Raw genomic sequence first — 22,169 nt, 5'->3', positions numbered from 1 at the left:
TCATTTTATATTTTACTCTTTATAGATTGTTTCCATCAAAATGAAACTGTAAAGTGTTTTTTCTTCATTCTTTTATTAACTGAGGCAATAACTTTATTCTCCTGTATCAAAGCACTTTCAAATTAAGTACTTTTGTAGATAAAACAAACAAACAAACAAAAAAAAAACAAACAAACACAAAGACATAATTTGTCTGAAACATTTGGCCAAATCATTTACAACACAGCAAGCACAAATATTTACACCTATTTATAAATATATCTAATAATTTATATAAACCCCTCTCACACAGAAGTTGACATTTTACAGCAAATGAAGCTTATAAATGAACACATTCTTGTACAACATATACTGTGTGGCCGTCTTGACTGTGTGCTTGTGTGTTATACAGTAGGCCCATCTGTGGCTTGTTTGGCATTTACAGTAACCTCCAGCGCTCCCTCCAACAAACCATGACAGCATTTACAGTCTGACAGAGAGTGTTCAGTTTTCATCTCTGGAATGTAAGATTAGCCAATATCCTAAAATGTGAATTAGTTCAAAACGTGCACCAATTGAAACTGGTTTGTTTGGTAATTCATGCACGCCTCAGTGAGCTCCCGTTAAGTGCGTGACATGACTGTGGTTAACACCAGTGGGAACTCAGAGCCTCCTGCAGTCGCTTGTTACTGGTATTCAGATGCAGCAACCTTCCCAAACATTACAGCTGCAAAACACTGAACTTTTTGGGGTAAAAATGTGAGGCCAGTGCAAAAGAATCTAAAGGGTGAACTGGTTTGTGAGGCTGTGAAAAGTGAAAACACTAAAGCATCCGTTGGGGAAATTACCTTCCGGGCCTGCCCTGTCTACTTTCTACTTCTTGTCCCGTTCCTTGTGTGCCCTCCTCTTGTTCACAGTGTCATGCATGGTCAGATGTCTGATAATGTGTCTGTGTATTCAGCAGTGTAAAGACCATTTGTCCTTTAGTTTAGCATTCACTTCCTGTTTGTGTGTCTTGTCGCGTACGATGGGCCGGGCCTGAACCTGTGTGTCTCTGACTTGGTGCGCTTCAGCTGCTAACGCTGTCTGTCCTCCGTCCCTTGGAGTGCTGCCCGGTGCTTAGCAGGTTTGTGACGTTTGAAGTTACAAGGTCAAGGGGGTCATTCAAAGTCATCCTCATACTCATAATCATCCAGGTCCAGGTTGCAGTGTGGAGTGGGGATCTCAAAGAAGTGTCTCTTTGTCCTCAGATCCAGCTCGCTGGAAATGTGTTGCCCTAAGGGGCTCAGAGGGTTATCATACCTGCACAGAAACACAGAAGAATAGATCAATATCGTATCACATGGTTGTGTTTAGTATCTTTTGACAATAAAACACAGATTCTAAAACAAATGTGGCTGATAGAAAACATGACGATAAAATATGTCAGTGTCATTTAAACACATTCACCAGAGTAGGCATTACTCAAGGAACACCATGTCAAGACAGAGGAAAGTTTCATCAGAGAATTGAACAAGTGGGGCCAACACAAGACATAAGGTCGGCACACAAAAGGATGGACAGAGATGGTGCAGTGGTGGTGTTTTGGAGAAGCAGAGGGATAAGATCTTTTCCATCTGGTTCAAAAACAGACTCCCTGCTCCTAAAGAGACCCATCTGCACAGGATACCGTCCCTGCCTACAAAACAGCTTTCTGCTGTTACCAATATGTTCAGATTGGTGGGGTGTGGGTAGAGAAGGAGTGGGTTTAGGATTTGACAAGCCTGGAGAGAGGGAGGGGGAGAAGGCTTAGGCCCTGCTGATGCCCTGAGTTTCTTACCTGCCCTGGCTGGCGGCCTGTCTTTAGAAGTCAGTGGTGTTCCTAAAACCGCCACACAACATACCTGTCAACAGCCTCATCTACCACTGAATCCCTCTAAGCTGCACATAAACCCAAGTCTCAGTAATAGGACCCAGCAAACTGTGTTAACTACCTATGTACATTTACAACAATCCCCAGTTAAATAGTATATTGTCTTTATTAAGAACTGACTTCACCATTAGGCGACTTTACACCTGCTTCAAAAATAGCATGTTTTCATCATTGTGTACTTGAACTTTGTAATAATCCATCAAATTCTTCACAAACTGAAGGTCTAGTGTTGGGTTATTGACAATGAAATAGAGAGCTAATTAGAGCTACATAATAAATCATATGCAATTTTAGATTACAATTTAAGCTTCTATGATTAATAAATAATGCAGCAGTGGTCCATCAGCAATAATGAAAGATTTAATGATGTTTAGAGGGTTGTCTATAGCTGGAAATACTCAAGATGCTGATTGAAGATGACAAAAGTCAAGTGAAATCCTTTTATTCCTCAAATTAGAGACTGATAACCATGATTAATAGCTGTGATCACAGAAGCTACTAAAACAATCAGAATGATCATTGTGGTTTCAATCACACACTGCTCAAGCAAAGTCAGCCTTACACTTCGTTGCACTGATCATTGGCAGCCTCCTCAGCCACGAGGATGTCATATTCCTCTGAAGCATACCTCTCCCAGTCAGAGAGCTCCTGGCCCTCTGCCTCTGTCTCCTAAAAGAAGAAAAAAATAAATAAATGACTGATGTGCTGTTGCACAGGAAAAGTCTGAATTATAAGTATGTAGATATATGGTATTTTTAAACAATCGGCATTGTATGATATCTGCGCTCACAAGGTCGATTAACAAAAAATGTGTGCAGACATGTCTGCAGGCAGCTTGTTAGTGTGAGTGCTGTGGAACAATGTCAGTGCTTACCCTTATATTATGAAAAATACTGTTGTTAACACTAACACTAAAATTTTATTGATTTTTGAGAATTTTTATTATTATTATTATTATTATTTTTTTTTTTTTTTACAAAGTTTAGTTTTTTGATAACCTGTGAAAATGCATTTATTTGACATATTTTTTTTAAAAATGTAAAGTAAATGCATTTCAGACAGTGCAGATCTACTTAAGCAAACAGTAACTAAACAGACAATAATATTAATGTTAAATAAGTGTTCATTTAAGTTCAGCTATTTTGTATCTCATTTGTCATTATTATTAAAATGTTGTATTTTATCAGATGCAGTGCCTAGCTCTCTAAATATTGCTATCGGCCATTGAAAAATACCCGTATTGTTTGTCCACTAATCTGAATATTGTCCCAAGCGTGACATCCTTTCATACAATATAATATAATATAACAATACCCTTAATACAGAGAAGGGGTCCTTCTGCTCGTGGTCCAGATACTTCTCGATGTTGAAGAATGTGTCAAAGAAGATGTGGGACATCTTGCACCTCTTCAGGTCCCGCAGAGTGATCTTACCTGGAGAGGATAAAAATGCACTTCAGCACTTTTCACACTTTTCCCAAACCCAAACTAACCCCACCACAGCTGTTTTAAGTCAGGTTTTACTGAACTGATACAAGGATCTCCCATGATTTTTAGCTCAGTTTGGCCAGCCCGCCTGCCTTTCAAGGTTGGGCTGAAACTTGGCTAACTCAGCAGATGTGGGGGTGTTGGCGCTGACAGTCAGCATAGCTTATTTTTTACTGAGAGATGGGTTAAGGGCTCAGTCTCTTGTCTTCTGATCACGCTGCAGACTGGTTGGAAACACAGTGTTTCAAACGCAATTTGCAAGACTCAAATCTGGACAAATCTGGATGAACTGCTGTAGTGCGAGATGGACAAAAACACAAATCTCTCACAGACCATAGCCGACAGCCAAATCATGTTGAGCTTTAGAGAGGGAAAATAAGTTTAAAAAAAGGGCCAGTTGATGTCTGTCCACATTTGGTATTGTATTTTCTTGTGGTAATAAAAATGACAATACTAATGCTACTAATGTATGACAATGTATGGCCCAGTTCTTCTTTTTTAACATTTTTTTTTTTACACCACAGAGTGCTTTAACAATAAAATAGAAATAAACACCAAACTGATGCCATAAATTAAAGCAAATCCAACAACAAAAAAAAACAACAAAACAAAACAAAAAAAAAAACAAAAGGGTACCACAAAGTAAAAGGATAAAAGGTTAAAAATACAAGTAAAAACACTAAAATAAAGACAGGGAACTGAGGGTTGCACACTGGTGCAAAGGGGATTCGTGATCTCTGACACAATTTGGGCTCTGACATAGCTGTGCTTAAAACAAAATAAAGTAAAAAAATAAAAAAAATAAGTATAACAAATTAAATTTAAAACCCAACAGGCAACCGGTAAAAAAATGCCAAAATTGCAGTGATATAATTTTTTAAAATAATTTTTTGTTTTGTTTTGACTGATGCATTTTGAGTGAACTGAAGACAGGGAATGAAAGTTTTGACTGATACCAGAATAAAGCGAGTTACAACAGTCTAAACATGAGATAAAAGCGTGCATGACTTTCTCCGGATTTCTGAATGATAAAATGGCTTAAATGTTGGTTTTCAATTGAAGGAAAAAAAGTTGCATTATTACTATTACTATTAATACTATTAATTTCTTGTTGTCTAAAATATCTTGCAGCTGGCTTGGCATCAGAGTATAAAGACATGATTAATTAGATCAAATGTGTCTTGGTGTCAAATACTACTACTTGTGAAATGTGCGTACGTTGAAAGCGGCTTGCCTCTTGGCACTCTTTAGGCTAATGTGAGCACTCCACCAGTTTGTTTAGTTTGTGTTGTGGGGATCTTTCGGTACACCCCATCAAATTATCATCAGATCTGTGTATTATGCAGTAATTAAATGCAAGATCCCCATATTGAGCAGGTCTTTCAGTGTATGTGCCTGTACAACAGACTAAAATCTTTCTGTCATTTGATGGGAGATGCTTTCCACTTCCAGTCTGTTAAGATTCTAACAGCTGAACAGTCTGTAGGCAGCACAAACGTTAGAAGAAAACGTCAGCCTAAAATACCCAGTGAAGAAGTGGTCACATCTCATGTTACATGTTGTAGCTGTGGTGGTATAGTATGCCACCAATTCCTGTAAGGGTCACATTCTTACTGTGGCTATCCATACTTGACGTGCACATGCTCCCTGTGGGCGAGTGGTTCCTGAACAACATACTGCTGAAGCCTAAATGCTGAAGAGGAATTGTTGACAGTGTAGATGACACTAACAGCTGGCAGCAGGCAGTCTAGATCAATCAACCTCTCATCTATAACTGTTCCCTCAGCTGATGATCAATGACATGGACTGCCCTGGCCTGAACATGTACATGGAAAAAGCTCAATGTGTCTGACCGCGTGGTGTGTGTGCGTCTGAGGGTGCGTGTGCATGTACAGAGGGTCTGACCTTCGATCTCTGGCTTGACAAGGTCGAGCATTTGGCAGAGGCAGTCCTCGAAAGGCAGGGGCTCGATAGCCATGGTCTCCAGCTTCTGACACTGCTCCTCGTAGAAATATTCCAGCTCATACATACTGAGCACCCCGTCCCCGTCCAAGTCCATACAGCGGAACCAGTACTCTATACTGAGAGTTTAGAGACGTTAGTGGGAGGGATGTCAGTGTCAATTAATTCAAAGAGGTAAAGGCCGCGGGTAATCACAAGATGAAAGGCATTGGTGTAGCTGTGTGATGAGATACCTGGTGTCAGTCTTCTTGTCCTCTTCAGAAATGAGGAACCACACAAAATCAGCATAACTGAGCCGCCCCTCCTTGTACACCCGTCTGTCCCTGATGGAATAAACCGCACAGTCATATTTAAAACTGGCACTGAGACATAACAGTATAACATGCAGCGGGTTGCTTTTTATAAATCTTGTTCATTACTTACAACTGGAACATCAAAAGAACTTGTGTATCCTTTAAACTCAAAGCCATTTTTCACTTACCTTGTTACTGTTCCTGAGAATATTCTTTCTATCATTTTATGGGAGATGGCTGGAACACATAAAGCACAGAGAGATTATTTATGTATACACTCTTGAATACTATTTTTCTATCAGACAACAGCTCTCTGGGTTAATGTACAACTCCTTCACAACACATTCAATTCATTTTCACAGCCTGTAAATCCAGATCATTGGAAAGTGCAGGTCTTTTTTTCTTATCTTGACAGTACCATAAATCTTCTGGTCATCATTTTAACTGTACAGTGGTAGTAATTGTTCAGACATGGCGTCATTCGACTGGAGTATATATTCTGCTCTCTTATTGATCTTGTGTCTCATTTCCCCTGCCTCACTCATAGACCATCAACCAAGAACATGTGGTGTGGAGTGTGTGGGGGAGGAAGCGTCGAAGGCAAATCTTTTCCCTGAGTATGTTTCTTGGTGAGAGCTTGACCTGGGTCAAACAGCTTTCTTAAATACTTTCTATTGGTAGTTTCAGGTCCCAGAATGTGGTTTGCCACGTAAGGCAATCCAAAGAGCCGAGAGAGTTACACGAAAGTTCATTTGGTGTGTAACTCTGTGACTGATGGCTAATGTGAATTGTTCTGATAATCCCACCCATCAAGTATGCCATGCAGGTTACAACAAATGCTGCAAAATATTTGCTAATGTGGTTTGATGCAAGTGTGGTGCGTTCGTCTTGATTATAGTGAAGTGAACATGTGTACCTTGGTCATTGTGCCGTGCCAGGTCCCTCTGGTCTATGTAGAGGTCATGGTCAGTGTCAAGCTCCCAGAACTTGCAGTAGATGACATAGAAATGTTCATAGGAGAAGAATTCTGTCAGCTGGTTCACGTCGTCTTCCTGCTCCAGCAAGGCCACATTCTGGGACAGCGAGAGAGAAAGTCACAATGAAACTTTTCAGCAACACCGCATATATATATTTTTTTCCTCATTGTGACTAACAGTTTTATTTAAATACAAAAAAAAAAAAAAAAATCTCTTCTTAAGAGAGTAATATGCCCAAGTGAGATACACAAACTGAAAATAGTAATCTTTCTACGAGAGCCATATGCACAAGGAGAATACGCAAGAAATACTTTTCAGTGAAAGGAAAAAGCAAAAATGAGAAAAAAGGTAAAATTCAGAGACATCTACTGTTAAACACCAAATCGAATCTGTTTATTGAAAACACAGCACAAACAAAAGTGGCAAGTGGAAACTGGACTGTAGAAAAAAAAGTGAGATTTGCCTGCAGAGGTTTTTAGAGATGTGTCCCACCTGAAGAAAGTTGCTTTTCCTGAGCTCCGAGCATGTAATTCTGCCAGTCCATGATCGGTTCACTGTGTAGAATATCCTCTGAATCACCTGACAATGACACCCAAACAATGTGTTGCCAAATAACGCAAGAGCAAAATGTTGTCAGTGTAGTGCAGATGAAAGGCTGCTCAGCAATTTGTTCACCAATTGTAATTATACCACATGTTCTGGCATTGTATCATTTGTGTTATGATGCAGTCCTTTTGTCTTCATGTAGCTGCAGGTTTCTCACCGTGGTTATGTAACGTGAGTGAAAATCCGATGCCTCCTTTAGAAAGGCCAGGCCTGCGTGAGAGTTCACCACATCCTGAGGAACACAAAGAAGAGTAAGCCCACTTTGTCTCTGCTGCACGTCTGTCTCATTTCCATAACACATGAAAAAAAAATTGGACAACGACATACAGTGCCCACTAACCAGTACATATGTTCAGTTACTTTCTGCTATTCTTTTCAGAGAAGAGTGAACAAACCACATCTGTCTGTCGTCTTTGCTAGAAAGTGCACATAAAATTGTGAGTAGGCAGGGAATGCATACTCCTTTTCAAACATCAGAAGTTGTCAGTGTCTATCTCGATCAATTCATCATGCCATATGCTTTATAAATTCAGCTTTGTGAAGAGAGAGCTGCGGGCCTTGTTGAGAGAGGCCATCAAATTTAATTGTTTTGTTTGAAGTATAAAAACACTGGGTCAACAGGTTCTAGGATGATCTTAACCCTTTGTGAGTTGGCAGAGAGGCTAGAGAAAGGGAGGGCTGTGGTGACAGCTCCAAGCCTGTTCTCCTCTCCTTATGTCATTAAGTCACAGGGTCTTTGATAGGTTGTGCTGCATCTCAAATGAACTGTGGATATATCCTTGCCATGAAACGCCCTCACACCTTTTCTTTATTCTACCCCTCCTTTTCTGCTAGGGCGAATGAAATGTTGACATAAATGCGGAGGCGGCAATGAAATTAAAAGGCCTTATTTCGGAGTGGCCGTTGTGCCTCTTTGACTCTTCCTGTGAGAAATTAAATCATAGAAAAACACATAAATCACAGGCCAGAAGAAACAGGCGGGGACAGTCAAATCTACTCCACTGCAATCCACCTTTCATTCATCACAACAGTCAAAGGCGATTCGCCGAACGGCACAATACAAATTAAACAGCGTGTGCCAGAAGGCATCTCTGCCAGTATGCTAACGGGTGTCCGGCTCAGCCCAGCCGCTCCTGCCAGCATGAAAATGAATCAGGTGTAGGGCGGGTGGTATACCAATGTGGCGCACCAACAGCTTGCCAGACAGAATGAAAATACGAACAGCCAGCACAGCAAATCTACATGATAGGACTGAACAAACAGTCAGTTTGGCTGTCCTGATGAAACAAGGTGATGAATCTGTGATGAAGGTGGGATAATTTGCGATTTGGCTGATCAAATGTGTATACTCCGTATAAAACCCATTTCAGTCTTGTCCTAATTAATTTTTGCTGCGGCTGAGTACTGCACCAGTGAAGTCTTATTCTAGCCCTTTAGAATACCCCTCCCCCGGTACTACTGGCTCACAGTACCAATTCGTGAATTAGTCCTCCACCACATGAAAGGTCCACTACCTCAGCAGGGCAATCTAAAAATTAACTCCAGTTCCCACCACCCAGGCCAACGCAGTTTTGCCATTCTGTGTTGCCAAGCCCAGCCCTCTCCCTGGGTGTGCTACAGCCTGTACCTGCAGGAATGGAATAAAGTCCTCTTGTTCCAGGTAATTACAGCCAGGCTTGGCCAAGAGGTGCACAAATTTAGAAGCGTCATCGTGACAGGTCTGCAGAGTTCTGGAGAGGAAAAGAGAGAACAGATGGCTGCAAGGTTACTCCCTCTTTCTCTATTTTACTTTCTTCTATCCGTCCACATTCAATAACACAAGTCTGAAGTCACTTCCCTCAAAAGTGCTTGTGCAGGTAATACATTCTGAAATTAGGATTCTGAATTGCTGCTGAGGTGATTATAAGCCTCGACTGTTACAGCAGCGATGGTGAAATAATGCAAGAGTCTGTTGTGGCCTCTCGTCTAAGAACGGCTCAGTCATGAGCTCATGTCAAAGGCTAGGGCAGTCCAGTTCTCTGGAGGCTCACACATTAATACTACAGCATGCCTGTTGCATACAACAGCATTCAACATGCAGCCAAGAGCACCCCCCCCCACCCCCCACCCCCCCATTACAAGGGCCCTGTGGTATTCTTTTAAATTTCACACAGAAAGACAGAGAATAGACTTTTTCATTCATGTATATGCATGTCAACTATTCCCTTGTAAATGTTTACTTTTGTGATTGGTGATATCTGTTTTTGTTGTAAATGAATAGGGAAAAGCTATAACAGAAGATAGCTGTATTCACTATCTCATCCTCAGCGAGAAGTCATCATTGTTTAGAGTAGACTGTATGGGCCAGTTGGGCATGAGTGAGTGTCCCCTTAGTTCACTGAGGATGAGAGGAGCTATTGTCTTACTTTCTCCACATGGCCACGAACTTGTGAACGGACACGAAGCCGGTCCTGTCGCCTCCAGCAGAGCAGAACAATGGAACTTTCCAGTAGAGAGGGCACTCACAGGCCTGTGGAGACAAGGAATGAGAAAGAGTGATGTGTGTGAGTGAAGAAGATGGAGGGAGAGGGAAAAAAATAAACAAATAAAAATCTTAAAGTTCCTAATATAAATATACTCTCTCAATACAACAAAGAGCAGCACAATGACACATAACACTGTGTTGAAAGTCACAGTGTTGCTTCACTCAAAGACTTCCCTTAGGAAATCTAGCTGTCATTTCTCTCTACAGTCAGGTTCCCCTCGAGCCATTGCTCACATTCCTCAGGGAGACAGAGATAATATTTTCCATGGGGTTTAAAGGCAGCAAACATTTGGCAAGTTGGGGGCTAAATAGCGCTAATGAAAATAATTAGCTGGGTGGCAGCGGAGCCTCCACACTACAAATCACATTCTCACCTTGGCAACTTGCCCCATGTCCTCAATGGTGGCTCTTTCACTGGGGAATTGGGAAAATATTTTCTCAATCTTGGAAATGAGGCTGTCGATGTTGAGGTTGGCTTTGGGCCGACCCCGCGGGAAGTAAAACTTTGGAATGCTTTCACTCAGCGCTGTGGTGACGGGTTCCTCCGTCTTCACCTGGGCCTGAAACACACAGGACAGAAATAAACTCTGTTAGCTACCGATGCTAGCATATGCTAACACTTCACACTCAAGCACTCCAGTGGGTGCTAAGGCTCACCTTGGCGAACTCTAGTAAACACTCTGAGCTCCCCCCGGCCCATTATAGGAAAGAGTTATGATTGCTCAGCAAGTCATTCCTTTTCATCTCTGACCATTATCCATTCAGCTGTGTTAGATTTCAATTAAGATGTATCAACAGGCACTGGCATATGTTGGACCACTGACAATAATTTTGGCCAAGTGCTGAAAATTATGAGAGAACTGTTTGTGACTAATGGTATTATTTGTTAAACCTGTGTCAGTAAGAGTCAGGAATGTGAGGGAAATACAGAATAAAATATCACTGGATAGGGCTGAGAGCATCATTTGGAATGACAAAGTCTAAAAAAATATATAATCTGTGTAATTCCTTACTGATATATTTCTGTAATATAATGAATATAAACCACATGTGAATACATAGGCTATAGGCATATACACAATAACAATCATAAGTGTACCTGTGCTGTGGCCCAGAATATATACACTCAACACAATACTCTCTTTAACTTGAGCAGAAATATCTAGAATGGTGAGTAGAGACAGATAAATCCCTGATCGAATAATAGGTCTGGTGAAACTTGTGCGTGTGGCCACAGATAATAATGATGTTTTTAGCCTCTGACCCAGGAGTAGAAATATGTGTATGTCTGTGTGTGCGCATGCATGTGTGTGTGTAATACAGCAATACAACTTGAAACAAATGGTTAGATAAGCACAATTTCTCAATGTCTATGAAGAGAGAAAACATGCATGCCTCAGAGAGAAAAGAGAGAGTGTGAGACGGAGAAGCAGATAAAACAAGCGGAGCCACCGTGACTGGGTTCAACAGCGGGCCTGATTACAGGCAAACAGCAGTTGCTAATGACAGCTCTGCAGATAGAACTGAGGCACACATGTGCTCTTTGTGTGTTAGGTTGGGACTGTATGCAGGGGGTACAGTAGGGATTAGGGGTCTGCTGTCTGTGAACCACTGCTGAAAAGTTAAGCTCAATTTCTCACTGCTCCCTCTATCTGTCCAGCTCAATCCCAGCTAATTCCTGTGAATGTCATTCCAAAGTGCTGCAGTCCTTAGTAACTTAAAACCCCCCAGTATGTCAGAGCTTGTCCCTAAAACTGCTTCCACCTTGGACCCAAAATGACAGCTTTCTCTGCAGGGGCTCTGGGTAGTGTGCTATTAAGCTCTGTAAGTAGACAGTGGAAACCAATCTCTCCTTTAAAGTCTAACAACAGTGACATCATGCAATAACATTAGGCCCAGACCTACATGTCATGATCAATTTGATTTCATACCAATATGATTTACAAAGACCTACTGAGCATAGCAAACATACTGTTAAGATATCATATTCAATAGTCCAATCTGCACTCCATCTCAGCCAAGGTCTACAACTGTAGCAACATATGAACCTATTAGTTTTACGTCAGAGAAGAGGTTTTCTTATCCACACACACAAAGCCAAAATGCATTTGTATCTAAATGTGTGCTGAGATGGCGCACATGTAAGCCAGGGCTAAAAACATTTTGGATAGCGGATACATTGTTCTTGTTTTGCTCATTACCTCACTCCCAAAGACTATTTACATGACTCAAGAATTTGTCCACTGGATCATTCTCTGTGGCCTTTAAAAAGCACATAAACACACCCACCCAGTCCTCTGCTAAGAGATAAAAATACTCCATATTTGTTATGGTCTTGCACAAACAACACATAGCCTCGTTAGCGCCTATGGTTAGATCTGATAAACACACAAATCAGGTCTGCAACAGCATCTGAATCCCCAAATGAAGAATGCAACAGCACCATCCCAGATTGTAATACCACAGAGCTAAACATAGAAGGGTTTCCATCGATCCATGTTCTCGTTCTTCAACTGGAGGGGCCATTGTATAGTGTCAGTGTTGCCTGTTTGTAACTGTTTTGTTGTATTCTGTCAGTGGGATTCAGCTCAGTGAAACATGCTGAGTGATAAATGCTGCTGATCCTTTGCTCTCCTCTGTCCTATGTGTGCGGGTGTCAGCCATGGCTATAAAAGGACATAAACATCTCCGGCTGCCCTGCATGCACTGTCCCCCTCTCTCTCTCTTCATGCTAACCGCTAGTAGAGCTCCTAAGCACAACCACTAAGCCCCTTGATATTCTGCACATTCACAACAGTGCAGCCCGACCAGGGACACTAAAGCAGTAGAGCACAAGATAGCTGCCAAGGGCAAACTTCATCCTAGACCTGAGACACACTTCATCTCGTGTAAATGAATGAAGAGAACCCAAAACAAAAACATGACCACAGCAGTAATCTTCCTACATGAGGTGATATTGAATATTACACAATGTAGGTTTTTAAGGCTTTGCACACAGTGTGTTAGCTCCTTGATTAAACTTCCTTATCTTGTCAACAGAAGAGAAAATGATGTACCTGCTGATGTGTGCTGTGTGTTGCAGATCAGTTAGGACTACAGACTACAGCATAACTGGCTTCAACTACTACAGTACCCATAGTTCCATTTCATAATGAGTAACTGGCAAAAGAAACATACTGTAACTACAACTGTAATAATCCAGCAGTGGCCTGTAAAACAAAAAGATCTATACTGCATTGTAATCGGCTATATTTACCATTACCTATTTACCATTATAACCAGCCTAACCTAAGTCTTTTCAATTAAGAGTCATTAGTTAGAAACCCATGAATACCTGTCCACATTCATGGACCTGCCCATTGGCAGACAGACCAGAAAAGCCTGTGTGGTGGTAGACTCAGATACAAACACATGCCTGTCCTTGTTGGAAGGCTCTGAGCCTCTTCTTGAATCGGGAGGGCAGGACAAAGTCACAGCCGCGTGCCAGCAGGGCCAATTCCTTCCTCAGGTCAGGGTCCTGACGCAGAGACAGTTCCTTCATCCTCATCCTTGTGCCAGACAGAAGGGGGCACACCAACAGACACACACCCACACATACACACCACTCAGTCCGGTAATATCCTCCCGGTTGTGCAAATCACACAAGTCAGTTCTGTGAGCAGAAGGCAGTGGCAGCAGCAGAAGTCCTCTGTGTCTGTGTCCCTGTGCTTGTCCTGTGTCAGAATGAGAGCCTCTTAATGCAGGGGAGCAGCTGCTACTGTGACTCTCTCTCCCAGTCCAGATCTGGCCGCACAATCTCAGCTTGCTTGCTGATCTGTCCCAGTCTCTACATAGCATGCACACACACAGTGTGGGGTCAGGGAGCCCTAGCTTCAAAGCTACTGGAGAGATAAGGAGTGACGGAGTGTGTGTGCGCGGGAGTCAGTGAGTGTACGCATGAGATGGGAGGGGTGTGTGTAGTGGATCTGCCCTTTCCAGTTTGCATTCCTCAGTGCTCATAGAAGGTTATGTAAAGAGACAGACCTGTTGTTGTGGCTTGCAGCAGCCGCAGATCCCACTGAAAGGGATGCAGCTAAATGGCAAGATGACACATTGGTCATGTTCACTAGCTTGCCCACTGAATAGCTCCCACATTAGCTAATAGCTAAAAGTTCAGAGAAAACCTTGCTTCTGCTCTGAGGCCTGCAAGGTGGATACCAGTGCCTCGGCCAGTACATCCAGCTGTTACTGGCAAAAATTCAAACTCACATTCTTTATGTCAATCCAGCATTAAAGCCTAGAAGAGGCTGAGTTTAACGAAAACTGCCCTGTTACTTTATTTAATCTGCCAAACAGAGTATAAATCACTAGGACAAAGAGCAGACAAAATCAAATTTATAAGACATGGGCAATTAAAGGAATGAACCTGTGTAGTTTTCCTGATGGATAAAACGGAGCTGACAGTAGTGTAGGGCAAATTACATGATGAGCACCCACCTAAAAGGCCTACTTTAAACATCCCATACATTCTGCGTCCCATCTGGCGGTGGTCTTCCTTTGTTTTGCCTTCTCTTCGCAGGCTTGGGCTGCCAGCCATTCCACGTCTTATTATAGTTGATGGGCCCAAGTTGCCGTAATGGGGGGAAGTGTCAAATTCAAAGAATGATGGCCGAACCAGTCGGCGCCTATTAAAAGCACCAGCAAACACTGTTTGGGCAACCCAAGAAACCAGATCTGGAGAAACAGGGGTGTATCTTTAGTCCTCACATAAACATCCGCTTCCCACCGCTCCTGTCCTGGACTGACAGCAATTACATCAATTCTCCATAAATGTGCTGATCTAACGGCACTGGGGTTGCCTTTGCAGGGAGGAGGGCTGGGCTGACTTCGCACAGGGAAAGCCCTGCGCTTGAACACCTATTGTTGTTCTACAAACATATCTAATTAAGGAGACAAGTTATAGAGATGTGTGCATTAGCATTGCATTTAAAAAAAAGTAGGTGCACAATGTAGGCTATATGTAAACCTATATTTGCGTGTTGCGTGAGTGCAGCAATATACAGAATAGTTGAAAGCACACCTGGACCCAAATGATAAGTATTTTTAGATGACAGGATCACAAAGTCCACATTCTTCCACTGGATTCAGCTCAAACCCATTTCCTGTTATTCCCCACATTGGACACTGCACATGTTTGATAAGCAGTTTGTGTGACGGCTTTCCATGCCGGCTGCCTTTTGTTGACGCTTGTCAATTCACACCAAATAGGAAAAAGAAAGCACTGTGGCTAAAACAAAACCTGGTCGATCACATGAAACTGTCAGTGCACAGTTTGCTCCATAAACACAGGTATCATAACATGGTGAGGATAATGATCTGTTGGTTTACATATGTGACAACAGCCCCGTGGTGGTTTAAAATACAACCACACATGGTATGAGCTGCAATGTGGACAGTGAGAATTCAGTCTCCAAGAGGCCAGCCAACAGTGACACACACACACACACACACACACGCACAAGCACACGCACACGCGCACAAACAAACACACACACACACACACACACACACACACACACACACACTGGTTCTGAATGGAAGCTTACTACAGGATGGTATGAAGCATGTGCCCTTAGGAAAACTAGAATGGACAAGCTCCAGCGAGCATCACCACTCACCAATTCAGCCTAGGGCCACTGTTGGCAGGCTGTCCAAACAACAGCACCCTCAGAGGCAACTATCAATCAGAGCCCACAGACAGGCTGCTAAGCAACACTGACCACGCCATAATGGGTCACTGTAACAGACAGAAATCCAACAGATTCGAGGCTGACCCAGCAATATGTCTAATCAGAAAACTCCAAAATCTGACTTGTGCCCAGACGTGTCCAGCCATGTTCAGTTCATTACATAACAGATAAGATGATGAAATGGACTGTCTGGTCTTAGTGACGAGTGGCATGTCTAGATGTCATAATTTCTAGCAGTCAATTGGCTATTCACAGAAAGCCCAGGTCACAGAGCACAGGGAACTGAGGTAGTATTTCCCTCCAGCTGCTACAAACTCAGAAGTCAATGTTATTGCACCAAACATGCAGGGCGGATAGGCAACTACAGTAGAGACATATATTACAGAAGGGTGGGGCAAACCTAATCACAGTTGCCCCTCAGGGCTTTCCCCAAACTGTCAATACAAGCATACACAGCATTTCACAACTATTGAGCCCTGCTGGCATTACAAACATGATGGAACCAAAGAGATGCATCTCTACACAGAGACACACTGGTGCCATTGTGCACTGGTTAAAAAAAAAAAGAAAAAAGAAAAGTGAAATCCAGAGAGCTCCAGCTCGATCCTCCCCAATCTGATGTCTGAGACAGGGATTTGGGATAAATGTGAACCTGGGCCAAAAATAGGGCCCACTTCACTGACAACACGGTGGGCTTAGGGAAGGGCCAACAAGCAGAACATGATGTGAGCAGATCAGCTGGCTTGCATAAGAGTGATAATGCAGTAGCAGAGGCTGACACAGTTATCGTGGAGGTTTGCTGAAAGACCTATACAATCTACACAGCATGAAGTGGAGCAAAGGGTCAGTCACACACAATATGTGCGACAGATAAGCTAAAGGTGCAGTTCAACAACCTTGTGTTTATAAAAAATAAAATATAATTCCATAGCAGGTTAGAAAATGTAGCCTAGGTGTTACCGTATAAATGTTGAGTGCAATGAAGCTTAAAAGTCACAGTGGACTCATGCTAAAAGTAGGACCCAAACAGCAGGCAAATCAAGGCTAATCCTGTTCCCAATAACTGGGTCAGACAATTAGTCATGTGTCTAAAGACAAAATTTTCAGACAAAATTATAAAAACACACTCTTTCAGAGTTGTTCCTCTCAAACGGCCTAGTGTACAATAAATGTAAAAATAATTATGATAATAATAATAACTCCACATGTACTTGAACTAAAATATCTAGCCCTTGTATACCAGGACCTAGATCAGTTGATAATACTGACACATCCATATAATGATTGGCCCTCAGCTCAAAGCCAGAGCTTTTCAATTGTTCACTTTCCACTCCTAAGTGACCGCAGCTTACTAATAAAAAGCCGTTGTGGGAAACAGTTTAGCACTTCAGTCTCTCTGATAGGTCAGGCAACTGATAATATGACCCCTGACCCCTTCTTCAAATAGCTTAAAGGTTGCTGAGCCCAACCAAGTGTGTTATAAAAAGACACCTTGAGAAATAGCCTGGGATTTCCAGTCCACAGAGGACACAAGGACAAAAGAAAAAACCAGCAACCTCCTGACAAAACTAATTTCTACTGGCCTATAGCTACAAACTACTGTTTATATATGTGTGACCTGTTCCAGTCATAACTCATAGGTGTTGCTCCACATAGCAGAAGTGATAGCTACACCGATATGGACATGGTGTGAGTGAATGATCAACCGCCATCTATTCTGACAATGACCAGCATTTGATAGGAGTAGTTTTACAGTGAATTACACAGGGGATGAATGTGCTGCCACACCTCATCTCACTGGCTCAGTTCTTGGTATCTAATGCCAACATGGGGGAAACAAGGCTATCTATATCGGTGTCTGGTGTCAAAGCTGGACCAGCTGTTCCGGGCAGCATCAGCATGACATTAATTGAATTTTTTACTAATCCTTTGAAGAATGCATTTGTATGCAGGAATTCATTTGGCTGTCTTTAAATAGAAGCATTGCTTTATACCAGATCACAATCCCTTTAATATGGAATGACACAGTGTGGGCACATGCTACAACACGTCACAGAAAGAATACACAAACTGTCCAACAGTTACTCCATATTAAGTGGGGTGGGGAGTGCAGGGGGCTGAAGGTCAGCAGAGAGCTGAGAGTAATGTTTTGGATGTGAAACTCAAAAAGCTTGCTCACATCTGTCAAAGCTCTTACCATTTTTACCATGAGAGCCCATTTTGAACAGAGAGGCAGGGAGAAAAGGAGCTCGTGGGAGAGATTCATTGCCAACAGATGTCTCTCATGAGAAAGACAGTTATCTGAAATTCACCAAGATGGAGCCTGAGTGATGTTGTTACAATGCTGGTCTCCTACTCTGTTCTTACTTTTGTGGTCAAGCTATTTGAGTGATGAACCATTCCACAGAAATTCTTGACAGAACTGGTCTGGCTTTTTCCACAGCATTTTCAGTTAGGCAATAAAATGATTGAGACTATTTAGGATTTATGTTTGTGTGTCGTCCAAAAAGCGCTAGTACTTAGTGGATTCTTATGCAAAAAATCCATGTTAATGAGAAAGTGTGTTGTAAAGTTGGATACTGTACTACACTGACAAGCATGTCTAACAATCTAAAGTTAGTATCTTGTCTATATTGTCAAATCTAACTTTAGTTCTCCAGCTGTGGTGTTTTGTTCTTGTAGAGAAGAGAAGGCCAGATGAGTACCTTCACTTGTCTCCCCTCAACATGTCAACAACATATATGGTGGAGTGTCTGACAGCACATGCCACCAGCTGTCCGGCTATCTTGCTGTCATCATATACACTCTTGTTGTTGACCACTAGACCAGGCTTATATCCCACACAGGCATATACACAAAATATATAGAGCAAGTAAACTGTTTTTTTAGTACCTGATCAATTCCATAATTGTGGCAGTATCCAGTAAAATGGTATTGACCTCTGGAGAACCCAAACAGAGTATGCTTGGCCTTGCAAGGCCAGACCATCCACACAGACTAGGGGGAGTTATTAGAATGCCAGGGATAGCCTAGATTCAGATACTCCCACCTCTCATGCCACACTAATTCATGGGTGAGGCCTGAACATTTGGAAAGAATTTGCTTAATAGTTACTACATATGCTTACAGACATGGCGGCTGCATCTAGGCCATTATGATAGTGCTTATGATGAGTGGACAGCCCATCACTGCTTCTGCGTACTACAGACGACTCAGCAGCCTCTTGTGGCAAGACTGAGAAAATAAAAATCCTAAATGATACTAAAGATTAAACTGGTTTGAAAGTGTGTTTGTAATCTATAAAACAACCAAGGTGAACCGGATAAATCAGTTAAACAAAAAGACCAATTATGAATTCAGTAACTAAGACTACTTTACCTGAAATGCTTGACTGGAAATATTAGCAGGAGTGGTTGAGCAGGCCATTACACCCATGTGTGGCAGCCAGGCTGGCAGATTAGGAAAGTGTTTTTTCAAAACAAATTCCATTGCAACAACAAAAAGTAAACAAGTCCATTTCAAGGTGACAATATATTGATTCTATCTCTGTGCTGAAGCTGCACAGATTGTTTGATATATTTGTCTGTGCCAGACAGAGAAAGTGCATGCTGAGACCGAGTGATTTTGCCACACACCCTTTAGTCAAAGCTACTTCAGGTGACTCCCAGCAGGCAGAAACTGAGACACACCTTGCTGGTGTTGTTATTGAGTATAAGCTTAGGTGAAAGCCCTATGGCATAAGCTCTCTGAAATCTTGTTTAAACCTGTGAAGCTCTTTCATAACAGTTTGGATAAGATAACAAGCTCGGAAATAATGGCCAACAGATTGCATGCAAGTTGCCAGCGGATTCTGATAATTTAAATGCTGTTACATCATGCTGTCACACTTCTTCAACAGGTGATGATCCAAGCAGTTTTACCTTTTTTGTGCTGACAGACCTCCGCAGAACTCTGCCATTAGGTCCTGTTACCCTGACGTTACTGCTACTCCCAGAGGGCAGTGTGTGGCTGGATGGGGGGCTGGAGGGAGTACTGAGTGGAGCAGGCTTCCTCTCTGCCAGGTTCCTCTGGGATGCCACATTGTTGTTATCATTGAAGGTCAATGACCTCTTGTCCTTGTTGTCCACACACTCCAAATCAATGCTTTGGCCACTCTTGATTAAATCCAGGTAATCTTTGAGGACTGACTGTGTGGTGGGCTCACTCAACCAATTGAGGAAGAGCTCGTCCACCTTCATCTTAAGCACCGGCTGGAGGACTTGAGGTGAAGGCATTTTGTGGGCTGTATCACCTGCTGGCTAACGTTACTCTGACCAAAGCATCTGTGTAGAGAAAGAAAAATACATCCACACGGGTCAGTTTAACTTGTTTAGACACTAATACACGGATCCTGAGAAATACATCCAGAGTACAGCCAGTGACTAAGTTAAGCTGGGGCTATGTAACCCTAATGCAACAGACAACTACGTTAACTTTAGTCTTTATGAACTGGATAGTTGGTTGGGCAGAAACTAACGTCCCTTGTAGCTTGTTGTAACGTTATGTTGCTCCATTACCGTCACTATAACCACTGTATAGAAACAAACAATGCATACACTTTGAATGAACTTACTTCAATTCACCGAAATTTTTTTCAAAGTGTAGGTCGAGACAACATAGCTTGTAACGTATCAACAACAGTTTGCTTTGGCGCTAACGATAACTGAGGCAAGATAGCTTTAGCAGGCTAACGTTAGCAAATTAACCCCGGACTGAGTAAATGGCAACGACGAGCAAATGGAAATAACTACAAAAATCTTTGATTAACGAGACAGTTCAATCACCTGTGAATTAAAAAGGTAGGACGGTTAGCTATGTAGCTTGTCTCTTGTTGTGCTCAATTCCCCGGGCAAAGGCAAAAACAGACAAGCGCAACTTTTCTAGTTCTCGTTCCCTTGGTAACCAGGAAGCGCTGCTAACGCGAGACTTTAGGCAAGAAGAATTCCTCTGAGGGAGAAAGTTGGTTCGCCACTCACCTGTAAACAGCATGTCCGCCTCAATAAGCTGATGTTGTTGCTGTCCAGAAAAAATATTCATGTTCTCAGATAACACGGATACGTAAGGTGAGGTGTGCTCTCGCGTTCATTGTCTCCATGTCAGGCTCCAGACCATGGTGTTGAGTTTTCAGACTAATTACAAGTCCGTAAACGCTGTCCTGAGGGCGCAGAATGCATGTTTATGTATTTTTACAGCATATACAAGCACACACACAGACACACACACAGAGAGAGACTTTCTCTCTCTCTCTCTCTCTCTCTCTCTCTCTCTCTCTCTCTCTCTCTCTGCAGACATCACATATAGATAAAGCAATCAGTACATGGTAATATCCAGAATCTCAGCAGGTGCAGGTGTAAAAAAAATCTACCTATGATTACAATGTATGTAGTTACAATGAAAGTGATGCTGCATGTAATTACAAAAATGCAAACATGCACATCCATGACAAGAAACAGTACATATTGAGATATATACTTATCAGTACAGATACCAAATACATAAATACCTGTATTATATATATATATATATATATACACACACACTGTATTATGCTCTCTCTCTCTCTCTCCCTCTCTCTCTCTGCCTCTCTCTGTTTCTCTCTATCTCTCTCAAATTTAAATTCAAAAAATCACTTAGAGGCCAAGAAATCAGTATATATTCATATTCAGAATCACGGCATGTACAAGTATAAAAACAAACAAAACACAAACAAAACAAAAACGACAACATCAACAACAACAACAGCAGAAAACTAATGATTACAATAGACAGGGCAGCAATGCAGGAATGCAAACATGCAGGACAAGAGATCAGTACATATATCAAATAAGAAAATATTTCATGTTCAGACAATCACAGCATGTACAGCATGTAAAAAAAATAAAACTAGTGATTACAATGTATGTAGTTATGATGTGTGTGGTGTTGCATGTGATCACAAATATGCCAACATGTAGGACAAGAATTTAGTATGTATATCAAATATATAAATGCCTATAATATGTATGTATTATATGTTTATATATATTATATTCTCTCTCTCTCTCTCTCTCTCTCTCTCTCTCGCTCCATAATTATATTCATGTGAATTCCTCACACCTGTAACTGTCATCCACATTCCTTTGTTAGCGATGGTTTGTTATGCCACCTTAATCCATATTTGACTTGCTCTTCATTGAAGTACTCATTTCCAGGAAAGTAGTGCTGTGTGTTCAATTTAGCCCCTTATGAAATTGATCCTGCTTCTCTTTGCATGAATAACAATGATACATCTGTGCCTGATTCAAGTTTTTCTTTCCTCTCTGCTTACCCTTTCTCCTCCTGCGTAGAGGCAGCTGGACTCGGCTGGTGAGTATGGAGCTGGACAGTCTTATTGATTACTGTAGGGAGGAGTGGGCCCAGACATCGTGGCTCCCTCACTGCATCTCCAGCACTGACAGCATCACCATGAAAGGTCAGTTCAAATAATGGGCACCATATTTGACACAAGAGTAGTTCGTTTCTGCTGGAAGGAACTTTCTCTCTCTGCACATCGGGGGTTGCAGCCGCACATCGTACCAGGCCTATAGTGCACGGCAAAGACAAGCTTACACCACCAATACATAATTTTCAATGCATTTCTTTAAAAGCTGAGGAAGCACACGCTGTTTGTGCTAATACCATG

General features: G+C 42.0%; 1 protein-coding gene across 4 annotated transcripts; it reads right to left on the bottom strand.

Moving 5' to 3' along the window:
- Positions 1–472: 472 nt before the first annotated feature.
- On the bottom strand, positions 473–20,403 carry ppp2r3b (protein phosphatase 2, regulatory subunit B'', beta). Of its 4 annotated transcripts, XM_030080201.1 has the most exons (15): positions 20,293–20,403; positions 19,390–19,791; positions 10,115–10,300; positions 9,622–9,725; positions 8,844–8,946; positions 7,374–7,448; positions 7,103–7,189; positions 6,550–6,706; positions 5,822–5,870; positions 5,574–5,663; positions 5,284–5,459; positions 3,206–3,324; positions 2,454–2,560; positions 1,799–1,840; positions 1,149–1,281 (listed from the first exon to the last, which is right to left on the bottom strand). In XM_030080201.1, the coding sequence occupies exons 2-14, from the start codon at positions 19,741–19,743 to the stop codon at positions 1,822–1,824; spliced, it is 1,626 nt and encodes a 541-aa protein (XP_029936061.1). In that variant the 5' UTR covers positions 19,744–19,791; positions 20,293–20,403; the 3' UTR covers positions 1,149–1,281; positions 1,799–1,821. The 4 variants fall into 4 exon arrangements, with proteins under 4 accessions (XP_029936059.1, XP_029936060.1, XP_029936062.1 ...); XM_030080199.1 differs by lacking the exon at positions 1,799–1,840 and having other exon boundaries at positions 473–1,281; XM_030080200.1 differs by lacking the exons at positions 1,799–1,840; positions 20,293–20,403 and adding an exon at positions 20,082–20,275 and having other exon boundaries at positions 473–1,281.
- Between the last annotated feature and the right edge of the window lie 1,766 nt (positions 20,404–22,169).

This window comes from Myripristis murdjan, chromosome 21 (genome assembly GCF_902150065.1).
Source record: "Myripristis murdjan chromosome 21, fMyrMur1.1, whole genome shotgun sequence".
NCBI lineage: Eukaryota > Metazoa > Chordata > Actinopteri > Holocentriformes > Holocentridae > Myripristis > Myripristis murdjan.
This window is presented reverse-complemented; position numbering and strand designations above follow the sequence as displayed.

What these genes read in the sequence shown, in the direction of transcription:
- ppp2r3b (XM_030080199.1), bottom strand. Translation starts at nt 19,743, where the DNA reads ATGCCTTCACCTCAAGTCCTCCAGCCGGTGCTTAAGATGAAGGTGGAC. An exon ending in GGCACGGCACAATGACCAAG is followed by an intron (nt 5,871 to 6,549) that starts GTACACATGTTC and finishes TATGTGTTCCAG; the next exon opens with CCATCTCCCATAAAATGATA. An exon ending in AATGATCAGTGCAACGAAGT is followed by an intron (nt 1,282 to 2,453) that starts GTAAGGCTGACT and finishes GTTTCTGTGCAG; the next exon opens with GTATGATAACCCTCTGAGCC.